This window comes from Neolamprologus multifasciatus, chromosome 16 (assembly GCF_963576455.1).
Source record: "Neolamprologus multifasciatus chromosome 16, fNeoMul1.2, whole genome shotgun sequence".
In the NCBI taxonomy this organism is placed as follows: Eukaryota; Metazoa; Chordata; class Actinopteri; order Cichliformes; family Cichlidae; genus Neolamprologus; species Neolamprologus multifasciatus.
Window position 1 is genome coordinate 20036690 of NC_140454.1, and position 26941 is coordinate 20063630.

Sequence of the window (26941 nt, forward strand, 5' to 3'; positions counted from 1 at the left end):
TTGACTTAAATGTAATCTTTATTCCTTTAGCTTTTCAGTGAAATAGGTTATAGCATTGTCTTGCATGCAGGTAATTTATACACTACAAGCATTATGCATATAAATGATGGGAGTTGTTAAAGTCTTTGTAATCAAAACATTCTTGCATTATGCATACAGTATACCTTTATGTTGAACGTTTTAATTACATGCAGAATGTAATTACATGAATGGATTTATACTTTTATAACACAGAACGAGAAAAGTTTATGAAACAGTTTAGGATGGATGTGATTGGATGTGTGAATAACTGAAAAAAATCAACACAACAATATAAAATGTAAACAGAAGTAGGAAATAGCTTAGGACATGTGAGATGTGAAAAGCCCAACACAAAAGCCATATCCTTGAGGTCATTCAGAATATTGTGAGCCATATTTCACTTGGCTTAGACAAAAAACAAAGATTTAATGGTGCACTCTGAGAAAACTTTTTACATAAAATAAAACAAAACCCCACCCCTTTTACAGTTATAATTTACAAAAATGTCCATTGAAGATTATGTAAAAACAGCTTAACAGAAGGGACATATAATGACAACAGTATGTATGTGTCTCATAAATAAGAATTTCCAACCATATTTAAGTTTTTTTTATAAACAATTGCATTTTTCACCTTATAGCTCCTATTGGATGCATCAAACCCCTGTTGGCCAAATACAACAACATATGGAGAATGATTTGAAAAACGATTTAACAGTGTACAAAGTATTTTTCAAAGGTTACTGATCTGGCACTGATAATCAAATATAATCAGCAAACTTCTTTGTGATTTGTTTCGATTGAAGGGTAAGTTTCTGTATTGTAATAAAAAAGCAGCCTTACCAAGGCTTCTTTGCATCTGGTGGACAAATCATGGCGCACACTCTAGCATGTATAATCACTGACATTGTCTCTAGGATTTGAAGTACTATTAGTGACAAGCAAAAATAACCGTAAAGCAGTGCATTTCTGTGTAAAGCCTATACCTGAAGATACAATCCTTTCTGAAGAGTAAAAAAAATGTATAAAAAGACAATTAACCAAACTATGATTTTTTTTTTCAGCAATAGCATATAACTCTCTTTTTTTTCTGCTTGAAAAATTAAGTTGAGTAATACACCAGTCAGTGATATAACAACAATTCAAGACACTGGGTAGCAGAACTAGCTGCAATACAAGTAAAGCAGTAACTAATATGCCTTTCAGAACACTAAGTAATGTCGTCTCACCTCATAAGCAGACATAATGGATCTTTGCTCTTCAATTCATCCAAGTGAGTCATACTGTCATACTGTAGCCTGAATGGCTCTTTTCTATTTTAGAAACTCTCCTCTAGACTCAAGCAAGCACAGTCAGTTTGGCATAGTAGATATCCATACTATAGAAGAGAATCCACTGGATGTCTTAGTCACTGTGGAAGGTTGTAAACATTTTGCATTCACTACATTGTCTTTGGTGTAGCACAGATTTCCTTTACATATCTTGTTCTTTGACATCTTTGCTCACAACCTCCTTTTCACTTTTGTCTTTTTCATATTTGTTTTTTCCATTTGTTGTCACACTGTTACATGAAGGTTGAGAGGCAGCAGAAGACGTTTTTTTAGGTTTGTCTGTGTCATGCTTTCCCTTGTTAATGAGCTTTTTATCCTTTTGATTGTTAATATTGGATGTGTCATGGGACGTTCTGTCTTTTCCTGGACACTTCCTTGTATAATGCCTGAATGCTCTCTGGATGACAGCAGCTGAAACCTCCTCCTGTTTGCGACGGAGGGTGGTAGTGATGGGTTCGTAGGACAACTTGGAAGGATTTGAGGCCATGAAACGCTCTTCCATTTGCTCCTTTAGAATGTCCATTTCTCCACCCTCACCTAGAACACGCTTTGTGAATGCAAACAGGATGTCTAGGCAGTGAATGCGGTCACCACTCACCATGGGTAAGTCCATAGAGATCAGGTCAAACTTGTTAGGCTTGGCTATGCGCAATGGTGGTTCCAGATTATCTGCAAATTCTGAAAGCTTTTTATACTCAATGAACTGTGTTGCATGAGGATCAAACCTTTCCCAGACCTCATAAAACGTTTCAAAATCATCCTCACTCAGTGGGTCAGCGCTCTCTTCAGTAGCTACACCAAAGTTTTCCAGGATGACTGCAATGTACATATTCACCACAATAAGGAAACAGATGATGATGTAGCTCACAAAGAAAGTAATTCCCAGTGTACGATTTCCACAGTTTCCTTTAAAAGTACTACCAGGATTCTCCATCTCAGGGTCACAGTCACCTTTATTTTTGTTGAGAATGGGATATAGTAGGGTATCCCAGCCACCTGAGGTGGTGATTTGGAACAGACAGATCATGCTGTTTGCAAAAGTCTCAAAATTGAAAAGATCATCAATACCTCTTTCCTTCTTGACATATGCAAAGTTTGACATGGCAAAGATCGCATAGATGAACATCACCAAGAAGAGCAAGAGACCAATGTTGAACAAGGCAGGGAGTGACATCATCAAGGCAAACAAGAGTGTGCGTATTCCTTTGGCACTTTTAATAAGGCGGAGGACGCGGCCAATCCGTGCCAGTCGGATGACTCTGAACAAGGTTGGTGAAAGAAAGTATTTTTCTATTATGTCGGAGAGAAACAAACCTAAAGAAAGAAATGAAATGATTAAACACTGGATGACAGATTACTGCAATATTAAAAATGTATCAGAGAGAAACTGTAAATGGAGGTGAGTCATACCGATGATTGACAGAATAACAACGATGAAATCAAATATATTCCAGCCATTCATGAAAAAGTAGTGCCGGAGTGAGATCATCTTTAATATGCACTCTCCAGTGAAGACGACAATGAATACCACATTTACATAGTAGAGAACCTTTTTCTTGTAGTCTGATTGTTCATCAGTTTCCACCATCATAGTGACCATATTAAGCGATATTAGAACCATGATCACAATATCAAAAGATTGCTTGGTGGTAAAATCGAAGATGTATCCTTGAATCTTGTTCTAAAACAGACATACATAGGAAAAATAAACAACAATAAATTTTGGATTAAATAAAAGTGAGGGTTTTAATTCATACTGAATGCAGTCAAGGCTTGAGTTACATACCGATGGTCTAGGGATTGGTTTTTGTGGTTTTTTTGACCCCAGTTTTTTCATGGCATTGTAGTATTTCTTTTGTTCTTCAGTCATAAAGATGTCTTGACCTCCGAAGTAAAGAAAGCATGATAGGCATGTTGAATCACAACAACATGTTGGAAGCCAAAATACCACAAATTTGTTTAAAAAGCAGATTTGATACTTATCTTTTTCTTTTGCTGATTGAAGTTGTCTATAATGACACCAATGAAGAGATTGAGTGTGAAAAATGCTCCAAATATGATGAAAACAACAAAATAACAGTACATATATAGGTTGACCTCATATTCTGGTTGTTCTTCCGGCTACATAGATGACAGAAAAAACGAGACATTAAAACAGAGTCATCCTTTGAATTTCTGTACTGGTTGAGTTCATGTGTGCCTCATGAGGAGTGGCCCTACTTGTGTGGCATTTAGATTACTGTAAAGCCCGCCCCCCAAAATAATTTTGTTCAAATAAAAAGGACTTCAAAGCCCGATGCAGTTTGTCACCTTCAAACTTTGATCTAACAGCTAACTGGACTATTTTATCTTTACCAAGATTATGATCTGTAAATACAGGTTAGGCATTTTGATCATGATTAAGCAGCAACAGCAGGAAATGTTTGGTATGCATCGGGTGTAGTGTTCCACAGCTTTAATGTGGCCAAACAAAATAGGATAATCTAAAATTAATTTAACAGTGTTATATGTTTTTCGTGAACAACGTGTCATCTCCACAAAAAAGAAGGTGTAATATGATTTAATTAAACATGGATATTTTATAGGAGTTCAAGCATTTCAACACTGAAATACTAAAAAAATCACCACCTTGCTTTGAGAATCAACAGCAGCATACATGATGTCCATCCAACCCTTAAATGTAGCCTGTAGAAAAGAATACAGCAAGTGGCATTAAAAACACATATTGTTGTATTACAAAACTGGCACAAAATGTGACACTAATTATGAAACACAATACTGAGTTACTTACCACTTGCAACAGTGCAAGGTAACCCATGCCAACATTATCAAAGTGGACCTTGACGTTCTTCACCTTAGAATCCGTGAAATTACACTCTTTCATATTTTTCACTTGTGATGCAGTAAACTGCTCATTTGTGGTTGTGTTGACACAATAGTAGAACTTCCCCGCAAATAAGTTGACCCCCATGATGCTGAAAATGAGCCAGAAGATGAGGCATACCAGCAGCACATTGAAGATAGAGGGAATGGCTCCCAATAGGGCATTGACAACCACCTGCACACACAAATCATGACATATCTGTAAAGCTGACATGGATCACAGAATCTTAAAGTGATGTACCACATTGTATACTCTGGCAATGGGAAAAAACAAATGTGTGCCAACATGCATATTGACATCACACCTCATCACAGCTATGACTAACGCCAAAGATCCAACACAACTACATGGTAAAGGTGGAAACAGAATCAGGAGAGGAGTCAGCAGATGAGTTTTAAATTTTAGATAAACATTGAAATGAACACCTTGTAGAGAAAGGAGGATGCCGCAAAATTTGATTACTGTAAAAAGAAAAATACATAAAACATAAAGAAAATCATGTTACATACGCAACAAACAATATCAAAACAGCGATACTGGCATGGAAGCTATTATGGCACTACTGACGCACATGAGAATTTGTGCATGCAAATTAGGGAATACTCTGGCTACCACGTGAGGAAAGATGATCACTGTAGCAGTGCTGTAAATCTAGACCACCACAATATGAAGGCAACTAATCAATACCTGCCTTATTGATTTCAGCAGCCGACAAAGCTGTCCCTTCAGTTACATAAGTTATCAACCTGATAAGACCATGCTTGCATAGCATGGCAAAAAACTCTAATGCCGTTAGATATCACAAGAGAAAAGTGATATAAGAATAATTTGATATTTTGGTATTTATTTATTTTTTGTTTCTTAAGAGTTAGAGTAGCACTTTATAGTAGCACTTTATTTGACTTTATTTATTTCACAGCTGTTGTTTTTATTTATTTAAGTTCTTTGTACCTTCGAGTTACAGGATTTTATTTTTTTGTGTTGTATTACTTTTGATTTTGAATTGATTCATTTTCATTATTAGATGTTGTGTATTAGCTCTGTAAAAAACAAACACATTTCTTGAGTCAATGAAAACAAATTTACAATATTAAAAACAGCATTTTTTTTTACTTATGAAAAGCACTATATAATGGGGTTGTATTCTCAGCAAGAAATTCCCGCAATGTCAAACTATTCCTTTTATCAAAATTCTGCATCACTGGTGTATATTTAAGGAGTTATTGGAAGTAAAAGTGATTTTTTTCAACTTGGAGAACAAAATACATAAGCTTAGCAGGATGACAAATGAAGGCAGGAGAAAGGGAATTGGGGAAAGACAGGAATGGTTGCATGCAACAAATTTTATGTTTTATTGTTGAATCTGTGCTACAATAATTAAGCAATTTCTGATGGCAAAAAGGTGGCCCATCTAGAGCTAACAAGCTGTACCTAATAAAGTGGAAGTGTTCTGCACTAGTATATTGAGCTAGTGCTAGACAGCATGACTCTGAATGGATAAGTACTTTCAACAACTCTTACCCTCATGCCCTCAAAGCGTGACAGGGCTCTCAGTGGCCTCAGAGCTCTTAGAGTTCTCAGAGACTTGATGGCACCAAGTTCATTAGCACCTAATGCGTTGGCTACCAGACTGACCAGTGAGACCTAGAAAACATGCAACACAAACATGTCGTGAGCAAAGAAGAAATATTACACACATTAATCAAAGACAGTGCAGTTTCATTCTACGTCTCAACACAACAAAGAACAGATTCAGCACTGTGTAAGCAGAGTTTCAACCTACATCAACAATTAGGAAGTCCAACCAGCACCAGGCATTTGTAAAATACTTGGCAAATCCATATGCCACCCACTTCAGTAACATCTCCAGAATAAAGATGTAGGTAAAAATTTTGTCTGCATACTCCAAAACTGTTTTAATAGTCTTCCTTTGCTCAATGTAGATATCCTCAAATGCCTAAATGTGTGGAAAAAGACAACCTTTAGTAATGCCAAACGTGCACATAATGAAATTTCCATAATACTCTAGAGGAAATATCTCAGAATTTGCCCCAAAACAAGTGTGAAAACAAACCATTAAAGAGGCTGATTCAGTAATATTGAATTAAAACTATTCAGACATGAGCAGTTTGAGAATCTATTGCTTGATGAGAGATCCTAGATAAAATATCTCACATAAATCCACAAAAGAAACCAAATTAGTCATCCAAATGCAACATTTGCTTTTTTCATGTAAATACTTACAAGAGCCCCACTGCTAAGCAGGATCATGAAGATAATAAAGCTCTCAAACCAGTTGTGCTCCACTATCCGATAACAGGTTTTTCGTAGTGTCCACCATGTTTTCCACCAGCCCACGTCTACATTTACTTGACAACAACGGAATGTCTGCACACAGGCTGAAAAAAGACAATGGGCAGATGGGATTTTAGTCATAGAAAATGCAGATTCAAATTAAATTTAAGGTTAGGTAGGTGGTGAATTCACCAGCAGGGAAACAGGGATCGGGCTCCATAGTGTCTTCTAATTCAAAGTCTACGGAAATTGCTCCCTCTCCAGCTGGAAGACCATCCACTGTGCTTCCCTCTGAAGAGCTGAACTGTCCATCATCATCATCTTCAACAATCTGTTTATGAGAGAATGTGGATGAAAAACAAGTGTTGGGTGGATCACACACAAACACATGCAAAATTTTAGCCAAAACAACAACTATTAGTGCGTTGACTCCAAAGAACAGTTGAGTGGTTCTCAACAGCAAAGGCACCAAGAAGTCTGCATTACAGTTTATACTGTTTTCCTGCTCAGTTCCATATTACTGGAGGAAGAACACAGATAGATAGATAGATAGATAGATAGATAGATAGATAGATAGATAGATAGATAGATAGATAGATAGATAGATAGATAGATAGATAGATAGATAGATAGATAGATAGATAAATTTAAAGCCTGACAATGCTTTGCAGTAGCCATAAGTTCGCTCCTTCAGCCTGTTGTTGTATAGCTATCTGCAGGGCGTGTCTCCTAATAGCTAGTATGAAAACAGCTTGAATGTCTTCCTGGAGAATGCAGAAGCACTTGGCTGCCCTGGGACCAGCTAATGCAGAACAGGGAATAATGTAAGCATGTTACTCTGATACATTGTATGCCCTACTGTTAATGTAATGATGCTTTGTACATCTATTCTACAACTGAAAATCTGAAAATTTATGGAAAACAACGAGTCACAAATCAACACAATATGGTTGATTTAAAAAAAAAAGCTATTTTGAATAATCAACAGTATTATAGCAAAGCTAACTCATTGTGTGCTGAAATCCAGAAATAATGGCTAATTGCCACTGTGTTTTACTAATCCTGAAAAATCATAGGCACCATATTAACACCTTACAGGATATTTATCATTAAAAATATCCTTAATGTTTAGTGGTACACTGGGCTATAGTCTATCAGTACAGTCACTGTAAAAAGAAAGTACTCCTTTTAGGTGATGTGTATCAGGACATAATAACACATTAAATAATTAATACAACCTCAGATGAACTACAAAACGTTATATTTTACACACTTCCAGGTGTGAGCACATCTATAAAAGCAGACGTTTTGGCAGTTTGCTGGTCTGAGCACTCAGGTATGTGTTAACACAATGCCAAGGGGGAAAGGCATCAGCAGTGAAGTTAGAGAAGCATTTTTTACTTCCCATAAATCTGGGAAGGATTATAAGAGCATTTTGAACAAGTATGAAGTCTATCATTCTACAGTCAGAAAGTTTAACCACAAGTGGAAATCATTTTAGACCATCCACTCCTGGTTGAGCTTGCCAGGAGTGGATATCTCAGCAAATTCACCCCAAAGTCAGGCCATGCAATGCTCAGGGAAACTACAAAAAACCCAAGAGGTTTGACGGTATGTAAGTACAATTAAATAAAGACTAAACAATTATGACGTGTTTGGAAGGATTGCCATGAGAAAGCCTCTGGTCTTTAAAAACAACGTGCCAGCATTGCTTGAAAAACTGAATTTTAACAAACTACAAGTCTTCTGATGACTAAACCAAACTGGAGATGTTAGCTCATAATTCACGGTGCCTTGTTTGGTGAAAAGCAAACACATCATACCAACTGCCAAAGAGTCATAGAGTCCAACATAAACTACTTTTTATAAGTATTCTGCAGTCAAATGTGAGTACATCTGTCCAAAAGCTAAAACGTGGCCCAAATAGGAAAATTGTCCCAACCACATTAACAGATCTACAACATAATGGCTTTAAAAAATGTGTTCATAAATGAAGGCCTTCAAAGCAATGTTGTAAACACGTGGGCTAAAATTTCTCAAGTCATACAGAAAACAGTTACTTCAAGTTAACCTCTGTTAAAGGGTTATTTGATTCTGCTCATAAGCAGGGCACTCTTTAATGAGTCTGATGTATTGTAAGGAGTTCTTACAGCATCTGTATCAAGCAACAACAAGTAAGCAGAAACAATACAACCCTTCCTTTAAAATACTGCCAAGAAATATTATTTTTTTTCTGTTACCCATCCAAATAATAAATACATACACGGACAGCAGCAATAACAATGCAACAGTAATATTATAGAGACTCAATATATTCCTTTCCTACAACACAACACACCGTCCTCTTAGTAGGAGGATTAAGCTCCCTAGCACTCAGACTTAAATGGCTCATAATGTAATGTGCACACTGGTATTTTCCCGTCTATATGGTCTCTTCTTGTTAGAAGGCTATGGTATATGTGCAGTTAGGGAAAGTATCATGATACATGTCATTGCCATGACTGTAGATTGTAGGCTAAGTCCTTCACTTCACTTCATTTCTTCTATTTGCACACAATACAAGAATGGAAAAAAACCCAAATGACCAGTGTCACTATAACGAGTGCCCTGAAAAACTGACCTTTTTTATTGAGCCATATTATAAACCTCTGCTGTGCAATAAGGTGCTTGAGCTTTTTCATGTTCAAAGCTTGTAAAATTCAATTAAACCTGAAGGTTATCTTCCAATTTACACACAGTATGAAAACCTCAGGTAGGGTTTGAGCTATCACTTGAGACAGCATCTTACCAAAAACAAAATAAATGAGTTTAGACAAAAGAGTTTAGAGAAAAGCAAATGTTCATGCTCAGGAGATGGATATACAAAGTGATCACTGCATTTCCAAGTGTCAGGAACGGAAGAAATTTCATCAAGAAATTCAAAGAGAGCCACACAGTACAGAACAAGCTTGGCATGTAGCAAGAGAAGAATTTCAAATACTCTGGAATTTTGAACCTGGTATTTTTAAGTTTTTGTGAAATAATTTTGTTTCTGTGTGCAAAGTAAAATAATGTAAGAATTAAAAAGAAAAACTAGGATGTTTGGAAAGGATGTTTGGAAATGAACACTAGGATGTGTTAAAATTCCTTTCTCTGTTAAACAGGACTTGGAAAAATTTGTGAAAAGTTATAGACGACTAACAATTCTGTCCTTTGCTGTATGGTAATGAATATCTAATTTACCTCACCAACAGTGTTCTTTTAAACCAAAGTCCTATGTGATTGCATTACATGTCATAAACATTTAACTTGCAATGTCATTTAAAAATGGTGCTTTAAAACAGAAATCAGGAATCTAGAGAGAGCAGTTTGACCAACAGGATCCTTACCACAGGGCATCCTACTGCATCTGATGATGCACTGCTGAAGTCCTCAGTGTTAAGATTTTCAAAGTCAGACTCTCCGACAGCAATAGGAACAGTGACAGTCACACTAGGGTTGTTGATGAACGACATTATGGAATCATCACTCCTGCTGCTGACTATGTATTTGTCCCCAGTTTTGTCCACGCCAATCACCTCTCCATTGCCATGATTGGAGATTCCGTTTGACCCTAAAGGTTTGTGGAGTTCATCCAGAGATTTTTCCTCATCCTTCTTTTGTTTCTTATCTCTAAGGCAGGCGCTGCTGCAGGTGCTTCGAAGCACCGACTTTGTGAAGGCAATGCCTTTGTGTATGCGTGCCATGGCAATTTGCAAATTGTTTGACTCAGGGTCATCTTCTTGCTTTGCCAGGTTGTCAGCACTGAATGAACTCAGCAAAAGGGCCAAGAAGAGGTTCAATACCTGTAAGGTAATGATATTCAAGAAAAGATTTGTAACTGATAATAACAAAAGAGCAAATATTACTGTAAAACTGAATAATGAACAGGTTACTAAATTGGGAATTACATTTTTAAACAGATTAATGAATTAATGAATTGACCATAAAATGTAATGTACCACAAGGTTTCCTATAACCATGACCATCATGTAGAGAGTGAGACACTTGGGAATCCCAGCCACTTCCATACAGTCCCACATGGTTTCTATCCACTCTCCACAAAGCACCCGGAAAACAATGAGGAATGAATGGAAGAAGTCATTCATGTGCCAACGAGGAAGAGTGCAGTCTTCAGAAATTTTACACACACAGTCCTTGTATTTTTTTCCAAATAGCTGCATGCCCACCACAGCAAAGATGAAGACGATAATAGCCAAGACCAGTGTCAGGTTGCCCAAAGCCCCCACTGAATTACCAATTATTTTGATCAGTTTATTTAGAGTGGGCCAGGATTTAGCCAACTTGAATACTCTAAGCTGTAAAAGAAGAGGAAACAGAAGTTATTTCCTAACTCAAAACGCAACACAACATACATGCTATTGCATTTGTGACAAATATAAGCATACAAATCCTTAGGAACTATGTAGATCCAAGTTTTGTCTTTCTTTTTGTTTGTTTTTTTAAGTGCTTAACCAGAGATAGTAGCAGTAAACCAGCCTCAAATTATAATGCTCCCTCACAGCTAAAATCATTTTTATTATCAAATGTTTTTATAATGGTATACATTGGGATTTTTACATTGTATGCTGTGCTGCATGTTATTTCTGTCAGCATGTCAGGGGTGTGAAATCTAATGGCTAAGTCACACTAGAGTAAAAATAGGATGACAACCTCAGACTGAGAGTGGGAAAAAAATCTGTGGTTGCCCAATAATTGCATAGAACTAACCATTTCAAAGGCAATGAGTAAGTTCATTGCACTTATTTGCAACAATTTTGATCATGCCACAGTCTCCGACCACTATTTTCATAGTCTGATTATAGCATTAGGTAACAAAGCCAAAGCTAACCAAATAAACAGCAGGGTGCTGAGTGGATGAGTGGATCTTGTAACATATTGTTTGATTATTTATTTAATTATAGCAGAGTAAACCTGCTTTTCAGGTTTGGTATTTCCTAACCAACTCAGATTTTTTGGTATTATTTGCTAAGTGACTGCAAGTTTGAATATACTGAACACAGGCAAACACTGTAATAAATGTATACAAAGATACAGATAATTCCAAAGGTTTCGCTTGCTTCTTAATGCAAGTTTAGATTATAATTAGACTTACCAATCGGAATGATCTCAAAACAGACATGTTCTTCAAATTTTCCAAACAAAGCTCTATCAAGCTTAAACTGACAATGATCCCATCAAAGATATTCCATCTCTCCTGAAAGTAATAGTATGGATCCAGTGCAATCACCTTGAAGACCATTTCAGCCGTGAAGATGCCGGTGAATATCTTTACACAGTCACACACACACACACACACACACAAAAAAACCCCAGTGAAGATTAATAAAATCAATAGATATTTATATTTAAAAAATATTCTCTAAATTGAACTTACCTTATTGCCAACAGCAAGCATGTCTTGGAACCCATCACTCATTGGATAATGTTCCATGGCCATAAACAATGTGTTTAGTGTAATGCAGATGGTGATGAACAGATCCATAAATGGGTCCATCACGATTAGTTTGACAATTTTTTTTAATTTCAGCCATCCTGGACAACACTCCCAGATTAGGAAGGTGTGGGCAAAATCATACCAGCAAGGAGGACACTTCTGCCGTGACTCTTCAAGTTCTGATTGCAAAACATATTTTGTGTAAAACTACAATTTAACTTTTTAACACCACAGATATAGTCAGGATTGGCTATTCATGCCATGGTGAAAAACACCTACCCTCCATTGTGGTGGTTATGACACTAGCAATACTATGAGCTCTCTGTCTGGCCTCTGGGCTCTGAAGGTAGTCCATATATCCCTGGTTTATTCCTCCAATGCTCTGTCTATATTCTGTGTCAGTGGTGTCAGCCTAGGGATAGAAACAATTTTTACACATACAAACCATACCATACAAAAATATGTTGCATTTTACAGTACAAACATAAATATTTATCATCGCATAACATTTACTAAATAAATGAAAAAAAAAAAAAAAGCAGAGGAAACTGTTCCACTGAAAGCTGCATATCTTTAAACTATCCAAAAAAATATCTTACAGTAAAGCTCTGGGATAACTGACATAGTATTGGTACATTGATCATATAGTTAGAAGCTACAGCTCTGTCTATCATTGTCCAAAAGCACAAAGCAGCAGTATAAATCAAAAGCACTTGAGGCTTTTCAATGACCAAGAGTCCATTATTGTATCATTGATAGACCCAGGAAGAGTTTAAGGTTAAGTTAAAATTCCAAGGTTCATTTGAGTTTAGAAAAGTTGTGACTTATATTTTCTGACATGCTAAGCTGCATAGCTTGCTAAAATAACTGAGAAACAAACAAAACAAAAAACTTAGCCAAAATGACAAGCATAGTTTGTGACATACTTGTGTAATAAAATGTGTGTGTATAAGAGCCAGAAAGATGAAAAGTCCAAAAACAAACAAAAACAGAGCAATACAGTAAGCAAGTTATTGGGCTGTCTGGGCTACAGAACCCTTTCTTACATTGTCTCCAGTGGAGGCCATATCTAACGTCACTTTAGGTGGAAGGAGCCCCCCGGGTGATGAAGGGAGTGCATTCCTACCCACCAGAGACACAACGCCATTGCAGTCTACAGAGCTGTGCCTGATCTCACGGGGCTGAAATCTGCGATGTGAAAAGAAGCTGCACTGGCTCATACTGCTGCTGCGTCGATCACACCTTTGGGGAAGAAAAAAAGAGCCCCTCCGACTCAGGGTGTCCTCAAAAATGCTGTTCTCATCATCAGCAAATTCATTTTCTGAGCCCACATCCTGGGCTTGACTTTGGAAACTGAAAAGGCTGGTCTTGCTATTCCTTCTGGGTGAGAAGAGGGGTCCATGAAAACTCAGAAAGGACTAGGAGAGAAAGATAGTCTCCGATGGATGTGATATATGACAATCAAAAAGAGGACAGAAGAGAGAGACAACGATCTTCATATGTACAAATGAAGAAAAAAAGGAACGATTTCTTTGGTGAGAAAAACTTCACGATGATGATGATTTCAATAAAAATGAAAAATTAAAACTGTTAATGAGAACAGTAAAGATCATGATAATGATCATGATAGTGGAGAAGGAAAGCATGATGATTATGGGGATGATGACGATGATCATGATGAATTGTTGCAAGAAGGAAATCGCTCATAAAAAATATATCCTGATGATGGCATATGATAGGAACTAAAGAATTTGATGAAGACAGAAGATGATGATGAAAGTGATGAAACCGATGGCAATAAAAGTGTGATGGCAGTAAAGAAAAGGTTGCATTTAGATTAATGACATGAGATAAAAGAAATCAAAACAATTTGTTAGCAGCTCATGAATGTTTAGAAAAGTTAGTAAATCCATACCAAATATCCTAAAAATTTATAATACATACACATACAACCTAAAAAATCAAATGGCTGCAATGTGTAAGTTTAAATTTGGTAGCCACATTGTCAGTCCATTTGCTTCTCCTGCCTTTCAGTCATTTTGAGCCCTGCAAGAGTTTGACAAAAGTCAGTCAATCTTCTCGCTGACAAGGCTTACAAAGAGCTTTCTGAATATATATCTGTCATTCAAATTAAAGAGAGTGATCACAGACTGTCATTTTGAATCGTCTTTTAATAAATTACTGAAACTGGAGTGAATTTAAAACTGGTACTGTCAGTATTTTTACATGATTTTGAAATAAAGTTATATTGAAAAATGTCAACAATGAATATTTCACCATATTGAACACTGCATTAAATGCCACTATAATTTGGCAATTTAAATAAATAAAAAAATATTAATTTAAATTTTGAAAAAAAATGGATTTGTACAAGCCGAGTTGGAACAAATGTAACTTATAATCGAATACACTAATTTGCAAAGCACATAAACCCAAATTCACAGTATTCCCATTCACAGAAGATCGAAAACATAACAAAAGTCTGATCTGATAAAGCGCCATTTAAGAACTATAATGGCTAAATCGGAAATTCAATGCCAGCAATATATCTAAAAACAAGTAGGACAGGTTCAGGTTTAAGTTTTTGTTGCCTCCAGTTTTGAAACATGTTGCTGCCATCAAAATGAGACAGTAATTTTCATTAAATAGTAAAATGCCTCAGTTTAAACAGATGATATGTTTCCTGTGTTCTATTGTGAATAAAATATGAGATTTGTAAAAATTGCATTTTGTATTTATTTACATTTTGTATAGGGTCCCAACTGTTTAGGATTGTTTCATTCTAGAGTAATTTACAATAAGTGTAGTAAAGCTACAGTAATGAAGTACCGTATAGTAATAAAATATAATACACCATGAAGATGTGAAAGGAGCTTTAGAACCGAAAATATAATATCGCTTTCATGGCATAGAAAAATACCTGATGTGCAGATGAGCATTTCATGTCATATTTGAGCAGGTTTGCATCCACAGAGAAGCGACTGCGAGCCCTCTGTATACTGTCCTGTGACTCAGATTTGGGAAGTTTTCCCTCGGTCTCTTTTCCTTCTTCCTCCTTTTTTTTCTTTCGCCTGTTGCGTCTCTCCTTTGCACTTTTGGAGCTCAGCTTAGAGGCATCAGAGGAACTCTCTGTGCCACCAACTTTATCACCAGCCTCCCCACCCACTGCTGCTGCAGCAGCTAGTGCTGCCTAGAAGAGGGAAGATAAGACACTGATGGTAAACAGGCTGATAAATGTCTGATTCTTGATGTGAACCTCCTGGAGAGTTAGGCCCATTCTGCATGTGTGCATTCTGCCAGTCTGCCTGTGCAAGCTTCCTCCAGGTAATCCAATTGCCTCCAAATGTTATTGGTTGAGATTTAAAATGTGCTGTAGGTGTAAATAGTTGTGTTGTTGATTTGCAACCTCCACGGACCTCCCAAGAGAGAGGCAAGTCTTAAATAAAACAGGAGCCCAAATCCAGAGACCTTAGCTGAATAAGTGGTCATGAGAATGTGTGGATGGATTTCTCTACTGGTAAAATATAAACATAGAAAGGGAAAAAAAGTGTCCTAAATAAAAAAAAGGAAAAGCCTTCGAATTACTATATAGGTAATAAATCACACTTACAACTAAACATGTAGATATTATATAAAATTACTACACAACCAGTATACAGTTATATAAAATACAAAATTGCAAAACTGATTGCTACTGCTACATCCTAGATGCATGAAGGAGCGTTTCCGCAGGTCCTTCCTCCCTGCAGCTGTCAGATTGTACAATCAAAAATGCTCCCAACAATCATAGATGTTTACATCTGCGCTATAACTGCAATAATTTAATCAACCGATTCACACTACAACCTGGGTTTGCCTCTTATCTGTAGTTAATTTTATTTAATTTAATAACTGTACAGTACTCTGTTTATAGTAACCATTGTCCTTGATGTAAATATTTATGAAAAAAATTGTGTATGTTTCTTTCCCCTTGTGGGACAGTTAAAGGATTATTCTATTCTATTCTATTCTATTCTATTCTATTCTATTCTTATTGGATTTATAGTACTTCAAAGAAGATGCATTTTGACTTAACTAAAATTATCAATCAATGTACCTGAGCTTCCTCTTGTTGTTGTCTCAGCTGCTCAACCATGGCCTTAAACTCCTCATCCTTCTCCTGAGCTTCCTTTGCAGCGGCCTGGTTCTGCTCCTCATAGGCCATGGCTACAACCGCCAAAATCAGGTTGATCAAGTAGAAGGAACCAAGGAATATGATGAGCAAAAAAAAAATCATGTAGGGCTTCCCAGATACACGCAAAGTCTGCAACGAAAAAACAAACAAGATTTTGCACTTTTTCAAATAAAGTATTTATACTTAACATAAAACACTAGGCTCCTATTTTTCTTTTTTTATTCTAACTTTTTAAAATTTTTCACAATATTTTTATATACCAGCCTTTGGCTGACATGACTACACTGTGCTAAAGTGTGGAGACATGCAAAAATCCACCCCAATACAGTGGATATTTTAAAAGTTAGAGGGCCTTCAAATAGAGGTGTATCTAAAGATTGCACATGTTAACTTATATTTCCAGAATTTCTCAACTCAGAAGTAAAGATGATAAAAGTGAATTTTCTAGGTATAAAAGAAAATCACAGTAGAGCTTGGTAAAACCTCAAACAAATCACTTTCATTACCGTTTCAAATTTCAAAATCTAAAGTCGATGTCTTTCATTAATTTTCACATTGATTTTCTTTCATTCATCATTGTTATAGAGTAATAGAAACAACGAAACAAAGATTAATAACTTGTCAGCTAATTTACTACAAATCCCGCCTGTCACTCCTCTCCATTTAACTCCTCTAAACTCCATGTTTTCACGTGTGTAAAAACCTTAAACTTTGAATTCCACATTTTGCATTTATGTTATTTCTTGCTCTAAAACTGAAATAGCTACTCTACCATCTATGTAATTATGCTGTGGCAACAAAACATAATTGCTCTTATATTCATTTGCCTGAGACCATAACTATATCAGCCAAATTATCTGGTAGTACATGTAAAAAAACCAAATTACAAAAGTTATGACATAAATAGACTGCAAAATTAGTTACAGTGACACACTGGACTCTAGTGTTTAGTGTTATAAATCATCCATGATGCTATTATCACATGTCTCATGGAGAGAAGGGGAATATGACAAAAGTTTAATAAAGTTGCATATTACCTACATTTTTTTTCTTCAGTAATATATATTAAGTACTTTTTTATTTGTTGGATTGTCAAATCCATATGTGTATATGGATAAATGTTAATATGACTTTACATATAACTATCAAACAAACAAAACCATTTCTGTTCCATTTCACATTCAAGAAATACGATCATCTGATGGCTTATTATTAGTCAAAGTTAGTGCAGAGTGCTTAAAAGACCTGCTTATTGGAGTCTTTTTGTATTACTGTTTGCTTTTCTTGATAGTACAATGTAGGCAGTAGCCTATTTGCAGTACACCCACATGTTTTTTTGCAGCCATTGAAACTATGTTTGCCTCAGTAGGACTCTTGTTTTCCTTTGACCAAGATGCACCTGCACGGCATTTAGATGTTTGTTTAAACAGAAAGCTCTGAATACTCTCTATAATACTGTGGTAGGAGAATGCTTTTCCCATAAACATAGCAGGCACTACAATTTCATGTCCTCAGAGAAGACAATATGGAACAATCTGAACCACGTGAGGTTAAAAGTGTTTTTAAAAACAACCAAAGATGTTTTCATAGAAACAAAGTTAACTAAACACAATTTCTGGAGAAACTGCAGTGGCATTGTTGATTGTAGTTTGCTTCTGGTGCAGACAAAAAATTGAAAGTAAAGATCTTGGAATATTTCTGAAATAGTCTAAAATTTTACTAGAAGCACCGAGAGCACAATCAAGCTGGTCTTTTGATGTATGAACAGTCTGTCTACAACAAATGCTATCAGACTAGTTGGCCAGGAAAGAAGAACAAGGATCACCAACAACAATAACATTTTGAATGTACCTGCTGGTAAAGGTTTTCCCAATAATCCTGGGTCATCAGTCTGAACAGTGACAGGAAGGCCCAACCAAATGAGTCAAAACTGGTGTAACCATAGTCTGGGTTCTTTCCCGCTTTGTAGCACATGTACCCCTCTGGACAATGCCTGCAAGAAATCTACTCTGTTAAGCTCTAAAGGAACTGGCACCACAATGCATTATATTCAAAATGAGCCAGAATTTTTTCTTAAAATGGCACATTTTCTCATTTTAAAGCTGTGATGTGTTTTCTGTTATCCATGTTGATAAAATTTGGTTATATGAGGAAATTGTTACATTCTGTTATTAGTTATATTTTACCCATAGTCTCAACTTTTTTGGCATTGGGATTGTGTTTAATATGGACTTTATTCAGTACTCTGGTAACTGGAGAGGAAGCTTGCTTACCCAGCTCCACTGCTGTTTCCACAAAGCAGTGGATCTTTGCTATTCGAAGGAAGGTAATAATAAAGACCTGATTGGAACAGAGAGAAAATAGTAGTATTTAATAGCAGTGGTTTGTTGGATGTCAATCACAAATACTGATATAAGTATCAACAGTAGAAATGGGGTACAGCTCTGCAATGTACAGCAGTGATTGAGTAAATTATCTCGACTAGCTGTGATTTCTGTGTTGCAATATACACTTTTCATTTAAATTTTTAATTTTTATGTGTTAATTTGAGATTTGAGTGTTAATTTTTAAATTTCTTTTTTTTTTCTGGGATCAAATACTTACTTTTATTTTCAAAGTCCACAGTCACATTTGTGTTATTCCAATAGCTTTGTAAAAATTCTTCTAGTATGCACTTATTTTTCAGATTGCCCATAAACAGTTGTAAACCTATTAGGGCAAAGACACTCAGGCAGAAAACTGTGAGAATCATCACATCAGCAAGCTTCTTCACTGACTGGAACAATGCAGCAACAATGGTCTTTAGGCCTGTAAACACAAAATCACTTGCAGTCAGTCAAGAGACAGTAAATATACAAAGGGATACCAGTGAGCTTTTCCTTTAGAGGTAATCCACTTATAACGCATCCATGTTTTTTTTTAGTATATTTTTTGTTTGTTTGTTTGGCTAAACCAGGTGCCAGCACTATTTAATCCATCTTGTTGATCTTTTGGAAATAAGTTAGAATAAGAGCAGATTCTCTCTCTCTTTTTTCATTACCATCTACAGAACCACCTATAAGATGACATGCATTTTATAGGTTGGGATTGTTAAGGATTGTTCATTTTCATACTGGTGAAACAACTCTGTGAAATAGGTGTGATAATATAAATTTGGCACTGGTGGGTCCATAGCTGCTCAAGGGCGGGCAATTGGATGAGCGTACTGTTAAACTATGAAAGAACAAAACAAATATGGTAACTACTTACCCGGAATGACAGAAATTGCTTTGAAAGCTCTTAATACTCTGAATGTCCGAAGGACTGAAACATTGCCCAGGGGTACAAACTCTGTTACATACCTGCAAGAAAAATTATAATTATTTTAGAATTCAGAGTGGCTGGCGGCACGATATGGCAGCCTCGCCTCTGTCAGTCTGCCCCAGGGCAGCTGTGGCTACAACTGTAGTTTGCCTCCACCAGTGTGTGAATGTGAGAGTAAATGAATAGTGGAATTGTAAAGCGCTTTGAGGGTCTCGAAAAGCGCTATATAAATGCAAACCATTACTATTATTATTTACAGAGATGACAATAGGTGTAACATAGAGTCATGCAAAATAGCAATAATGAAGCTACAGTCAGTACCAAAAAATAACGCCAACAAGCAATGTCTCTGTTTATGAAAGCCTGATTATTTTTTTCTTTGGTGAGTCTTTTCCAAATGTGTGACAAAAACTACAAAAATAATGAAAAAGCCCTGTACTTACGCCATGACAATGACAGAGAAATCCAGCCAGTTCCAGGGATCTCTTAGAAATGTGAACTTTCCTATACAGAACCCCCGAGCTAAAATTTTAACGAGGGATTCAAAGGTGTAAATCGCTGTAAATGTGTACCTGTTAGAAAAAGGAACACCAGTTACTCTTCACAGTATCTACACTGTGTGTATGTTATGTATGTTTGTAGAACACTTACTCCACGTTCTTTGCCCAGTCAGGTGGTTGGCTCAGTGTCATAAATGCACAGTTAGTGAGAATAGTGCACATGATCACCATGTTAAACAATTTACACGCAGTTGTCAAGGAAGTAACTGATTTTATTGTGAAAGTAAAATCATTTTTTCATGTAAATAAAGGAACAAAGTGAACATGTAATCCTGGGCTTAGGTCAGCAGACAGCTCAACATCAACATTATTCATGCATATCAGATTCATATCCTAATGAAAGGATATGAGTGTACCAGAATCTGAATTGATAGCCTTCGTAGAGGGTTGAAGGCACTCAGGAGGTACAAGGCTGGACTGGCATTGAAGCGAAAAATGACCTTTCCTTTGTTTAATACAATGAAAGTCTGGGGGAGAGAAACAGACAGACATTTATACATCTTTATACTCTTATATCAATACTCTTTGACTGTCTTGCATTATAGTTTACAACATTATGCAACACTGTGCAAAAGTCTTGGGCCACTCCTCATTTCTTTATTTTTAAAGCATTTTAAACATAGAGAAATTAAGGGTGGTTCAAGAATTTTGCTAACAACTTTATATACTGCTGACAAATTTCATATGAATGTTTTTTATTGGCTTCTCATCTAAGATTTAAAACCAACAGTGGAATTTTAATAGCTGCGTGCAATTTCATAAATAATGAATTAATGTAAACCCGAACACTACAGAGAAAAGATCTAAACTTGGAGCTTAGTGTTCAAGTTTAAATTCAAGCAAACCTACCTTCTGATTACTGTAGGTGGGATCCAGATCCTCCAGTGGTATTGACACCAGACCTTGAGGAATGTCTCCATATACAAGGGGGAGTGGTTTGCCTGCCTCCAGGTCACGGTTTGGTCTGAGCTTAATTTCATTTTTGCGCTTTTTCTTCTCTCCCTTGGGTTTCTTGGCATTCTCTTCAGTAATCCGTTTTTCGATGGCTTTAAGTGACTCATGGGTAAAGGGACGGAAGCTGTCTGGACCTGGTGGTACAAGCAGCTGTTCCATCTTTTCATGCTGCACCTTCAGAGTGAGCAGCTAGCCTCGAGCAACAGAAAGGCCTGTGGCATTAGAAAGACACAATATAGGGAGCAGTTTAAATAGCAGAGTTATATTTTTCTTACATCCAACATTATTTGGCTAAAAAAATTAAATTAAAATTAAAATTCATTTTGTTATGACCTGCCTCTCATTAATAATTTTTAATCGAGACGAAAGAACAGTGTGTTTGTTTCTGCTCTTAGGTCAGAGGAAAAAGGAAGCTATAATGAGCCTAGAGTTGGCTGTCATACATATAAATTCCTTTCAGCTATGGTAAAATTAGATCTAATTACCTGCTCGTCAGTAGATAAAATTAAGATTTTACATGACAATGATCAATTCCAGGTGAGACTCAACTCCTCTTCCATCCCTCAAAATGGAAAAAGTCTGCTTTTCCCTCACTGAGACAGAGCAGTGAGAGGAAAAGATCCATCTTACTAATAGGCCTGACTAATGTGATGTGTTACAAAGACATATGCACTATTAAATATGAATGCCCCATAGACTGTGCTGTATCTCTCTCTGGGTTCCCTGCCAGAGAGTTTCAGAATGATCCAAATGCAACAGTGTCAAAGACAACTTCGACATGTTGTGCAGTGATCAAACACATGCAAGAAATCAATCCCTAAATCAGTGGTCAATCAGCTGTTCCTATCATCGAGTTATGCATGTGTGATGGAATTATAACAATCAAGAGAGAACTTTTTACTTTTACTCCCTACATTTTAAATGTCTCTTGTCTCTACTTCGTAAAATAATCAAATGAGAAATTTGAGGAACATTATTATTTCCCTTCACTGCACACTTTCAAACATTGAACTGATTTGAACCGAAATGGAGGAAAAAGTAAAATATACATGAAAACCCTATTAGCATATCCATTCCTGTTGCTTATTGCACATAAAGAAAAAGGTTAAAAAATTAATGTATCATAATAGCAGTATGTTCAGGGTTAAAGTTGGCTGGAATGATCCAGAACAGTGTTTTGGGGCCAATGCCAATAAGTTGCAGTCATGGTACTTAAGCATCTCTCTAGTGTCATAGTAGAAGATAAAACCAAGTAATGTTTCTTTAAGTGGCAGGAAATTTCAAATGAAACATTCAAACAGCGCAGCAAACATCAACAAACACACAAGCTGTTTCTGTGCAGCATGTCATAGAGCAGGGGTGGGCAACTCCAGGCCTCGAGGGCCGGTGTCCCTGCAGATTTTAGATATGCCCTTGAACCAACACAGCTGATTTAAATGGCTAAATTAGCTCCTCAACATGTCCTGAAGTTCTCCAGAGGCCTGGTAACGAACTAATCATGTGATTCAGGTGTGTTGACCCAAGGTGAGATCTAAAACCCGCAGGACACCGGCCCTCGAGGCCTGGAATTGCCCACCCCTGTCATAGAGTGTGTCTGCTAGCTAAAGATACACTGCTTTATTTCTCAGGAAATCTTTGTGAAACAAGCAAAAGACTCCTGCTTCATTACTGGAAGGAGACACAGGAAAGTTGGTGTAAAAATCTTCTAAATCAAACATACAAGCGAACCCCTTGTGAACAAGGGGCAGTAGCTGGTCTGATATAATGAAGTTGTAAAAATAACTAGACCAGGAGAGGAAGAAATGTGATTATTTTTAAAGGTAAGGACTGCTCATTGACATTTGATGAATTGGAAATGTAAACCTTGTAATTTCCTCAATCATTTTAAATACTCGATCTGTACACAGTGTGTTGCTGAAGTTTCAGTATGTTTTCTCCACATTGGGAAACTTCCTGCAAAGGAAATTGAAGTATATTAACTTTCTGTTATTCAAAGGTTGAATAAAATATACTATGGGATTTAATGCAGGCTATGCTGGTTAGTTTGCATCTCTGTTGATAAGTTTACAGTAATGCATTATGTTGGACTGGTGTAGAGCAGCTGTGGTGTTCATGGTCAGTGTTAGGTCACATCAAGGGCACCAGACATCAAATTAAATTTAAGATGATGATGCTAATTAGATTCACTCACTGAATTCCACCTTGGCTTTATACTTTCAAGGAAATCAGCTAGACAGGTCATAGAGTAACTAACTCTAGTATGAGTAGATAACTCATGTAACAACTGCCTATATGTGGGCAAGAGTAGATACAACATTTCAAATGTGTTTTTCTCTACTCTTGTACTAGATAACAGATGTTCATCAGAATTAGAATTCAGGTTGAACTAAAGTTCATCTGTGGTTTTCATCTGTCAGCTCAAAATCCAAATTCAGCATAAAAGAAATTTAGGCCAGAGTTTCCAAAGTAAACCATCAGGCCAGTGGCAACTCTCTGCTACTGTCTTTTATATGGTGAAGATAAGTTCCTTCTTATCTTGAGGAGGAAATGTTTAGCACAAAACAAGACCCAAAGAGCACTTCTCTTATGTTCTGGCCATCACACTAAGCTAAACCTTCCTAATATTTATAAATACTGTATAGGTGATGCTGAAATCTAACAATAACCTCACTATTCCTTAAATAACTACAGTCATTAGACACTCATTTGATTTTGGCATAAACAACACAAAATCATGGATCCATCCTGCTTCGTATTAACGTTTATGGCTGCAGATGGTGATGCAATGGTATTTCTTAATATTGGGCTAAATGAGTATGGTTTTATAGGCTAAGGGCTACCTGACCATTGATGATGACCCATGTCCATCCATTTGTGACCACAGTAGACCCATCTTCTGTTGCCTGCTTTCAGCAGGGTAATGCAGTGTCAGAAAGCTCAAATAACCTCAAACTAGTCACTTGAACAAGACAATCAGTTCACTGCACTCAAATGACCTCCACAGTCACCACCTTTCAATCCAACAGAGCACCTTTAGGATGTGGTGAAATGGGAGATTTGCATCCTGGATGAGCAGCTGACAAATGTGCAACAACTGTGTGACACTATGATGTCAAAACTATGGAAGCCCGTTTCCGCCACTAAAAAACAACAGAAAAAAAAAGTATCCATCTTTCTCGAAATTTCGAGTTAGCGCTGCGAATTGGTAATCTATGTGAATGACATAATTTCCTTGTTACCCAGAAGGTGAAGCCCACAGCTACAAATGCTACAGCTAAGCTACCAGTATTACAGCCACTCATGAATGCACAAATTGCTAATTATTTTCAGCGTGGCTTCACGAATGATGAAATCCTTGTGGTATTAGCTGAATCACATGGCGTTACTATCAGCAAACGTACTCTCAAAAGCACCAATTTGTGATCTGGTTTTTTAGTGTGCATTCCACGTAGATTACGGATTGGCAGAGCTAACTCGAAATTTCAAGTTACTTCTCGCAAAATTTCGAGTTAATAAGCCGAAATTTAAACTAAGTCAAAATTTTGAGAAAGATAACTCAAAATTTTAAGTTATAATATATATATATATAAATGGGCTTCCATTCAAAATCTCTCAGGAATGTTTTCAGGACCTTGACACTATGCCATGTAAAATTAAGGCAGTTCTGAATGCAAAGTGGATTTCAAACCTGTACTAGTAAGATACATAAGAAAAGGATGAAAATAAAGATATTTTTTGTTTATTGCATCCATGTAGCCCTACCATATTCTCGCTCCCTAAGTTATTATTAAGCTATTAATCTATTAAGCCTTTGACAGCTCATAGACTATAGCATTGAGACATGTTCTTTCACAATATAAAAGTAAATCACTCAGTACCAGTACCATACATTTTTTAGTTATTTGACACAAAATAATAATTGATGGTCTAAATACTCTAAAGTTAAAGCGATAACTAAAAAACAGCTGCAACAGTAAGACAAACTTACCAAAATTCTCATGATTATCTGCAAACACAAAATAAACCTTGATTTCCTGTACCTCAGCCTGCAGTGAGTAACCTCTAAAGAGGCATGCATCATTCTGTCAGTCTGTTCCCAACTCATTATACATAACTTGAGATATGAGCCACTACCACTTCAAAGCTTCAGTGTGCCCACTTTAGTTTATCAGTAACCAGTCTGCATTACGGACGTTTGCGTACTGACCTAAGACAGAGAAATTTGTTCCCCCAACAGAACAGAATGCCAAAAAATGTATTTGGAGTTGATTAGTCGCCAAACATTAGACTGAATCGTGGTAATAAGTTTCAATAGATGACTGACCTAGTCTATTAAACACAGTGTCAAACAGAAGCTTTAATATTTTATGTACATTACTGCAACTTAATTTGTATGACCTCAAAGTGCATCTTACTACTTAGATGAGATAAGAGGTGGTTTGTGACACACTCACATTTCTAGCTCACAACTAATGCCTGCTGCTATCTCCAACGAGGTACGGAGTCAAGATTCAGTCTGGCATATCCAGGGCGTTGGCAGAATAGCTGTTAACAATCTCTGAAATAAATGCTTTTATGAACAACCTGTCAGACTACCCTACGGTGCGGATAGGACTGAACAGAACACTCTCATCTCTAATTGACAACAATCTAATAAAGATGTTTACAGTAGGGGAAACAGGAAGTCATCTAAAATGGAGTGTGGGTTAATAATTGCTGCCATGGCCATTAACGTTTGTAATATACTGTAAACCGCAATCTGTTGTCTTGTCTTGTCTTGAGAGCTCAATCATGTTTTTCTACACAGGGCTTCCATAAAAACTGATATCAGTAACATTTATGTAGCTACAAAGACTATGCCATACTTCCAAGGTTGAAAAATATTGTGCAGATATATGGATAACCTTCAATTTAGATAAAGGCACCAAGATAGATAGATAGATAGTCTCTTAAATGTAACACTGTAAGACTTCTCAATCACCAACCAAAATAAAATAACTTTGAAAACAGTTCTCATAATTAGGACCACTTAAAAAAACCAACAATAACAAAAACAAAAAAAACACTTTTTCTTCTTCTTCTTCTTCTTCTTCTTCTTCTTCTTCTTCTTTTTTTTTTAAGAATTTTAGGATAAAAAAGTTGCCGTGTTTACCACTCACCATTAGTTTTCCATCCTTGCCAGGTGGAGATTTCTCTGGAGAATATCTTGAAAAAGTGAAACTTTTTAGAATGATTTAAAATAAGGCTGTCAATCCGATTATGGTGTTTGACGCTTCTCCCGACGCAGACCTGGTCATTTCCACGATTCCGGTAGGAAAACCCTGAGAGAGAGAGAGAGAGAGAGAGAGAGAAAGAGAGAGAGAGCGAGACGGTGTCCGCCCCTCCGCGCAGGATGGAGTACTGTAGTAAAGCGATTCCGGGGAGCTTCCATAATACCGAGTAAAGGCAGATACCAGATATTAGTATGGTGAAAATCACTGCGTGTAATTGTCCAGAATAAGATTCTGGAGTTCAGTCAGAAAGTAACAACTTAAGCCACAGTAATAGATCTGATTGTGTTCTACAACTCTCTTTGTGCCCAAGAGGCGTGATGGTGGCAGGTTTGCTCTGTCCGAAATGCTGTAATCCTTGAAAAAACACACAAAAAAGCTGTTTATATCGCTTCATGGTGGCACAGCAGCAGACTATATATTCACTATCGTCGTTTTCCTTGCAAGAAATTATTGTATAAAGTTGGGTGGATGAGTGTGAGTCAGGAGTTTTAAGAGTCAGTATGTCAGTCTGATACCCTCTGGTGGATACATATGGTGGTATAGTATGGGGTGTTTCTAATGGCTGATTCTGTGGCTAAAACGTGGACCTACACAAAACAAAGAAGAAATTTTAATACGAAAAATTTACTCGAAATTTGACACCTTCTTTTTTCATCAGACTTTCAACAATA

General features: G+C 36.7%; 1 protein-coding gene across 4 annotated transcripts; it reads right to left on the reverse strand.

Annotated features, from left to right (window-relative positions):
* Window positions 1-26925, reverse strand: scn1laa (sodium channel, voltage-gated, type I-like, alpha). 4 transcript variants are annotated; one of them, XM_085135924.1, is made up of 26 exons: window positions 26157-26925; window positions 20893-21209; window positions 20395-20510; window positions 20135-20227; window positions 19927-20055; window positions 19430-19521; window positions 18785-18988; window positions 18454-18520; window positions 18032-18173; window positions 16103-16309; window positions 14927-15196; window positions 12286-12418; window positions 11947-12185; window positions 11665-11838; window positions 10511-10867; window positions 9899-10354; window positions 6723-6861; window positions 6480-6634; window positions 6019-6192; window positions 5757-5879; window positions 4143-4409; window positions 3980-4036; window positions 3335-3472; window positions 3138-3242; window positions 2762-3032; window positions 1-2665 (listed from the first exon to the last, which is right to left on the reverse strand). In XM_085135924.1, the coding sequence occupies exons 2-26, from the start codon at window positions 21154-21156 to the stop codon at window positions 1494-1496; spliced, it is 5544 nt and encodes a 1847-aa protein (XP_084992050.1). In that variant the 5' UTR covers window positions 21157-21209; window positions 26157-26925; the 3' UTR covers window positions 1-1493. The 4 variants fall into 4 exon arrangements, with proteins under 4 accessions (XP_084992050.1, XP_084992046.1, XP_084992047.1 ...); XM_085135920.1 differs by lacking the exons at window positions 20395-20510; window positions 20893-21209; window positions 26157-26925 and adding an exon at window positions 13053-13424 and having other exon boundaries at window positions 20135-20363; XM_085135921.1 differs by lacking the exons at window positions 20395-20510; window positions 20893-21209; window positions 26157-26925 and having other exon boundaries at window positions 20135-20363.
* Window positions 26926-26941: the final 16 nt, after the last annotated feature.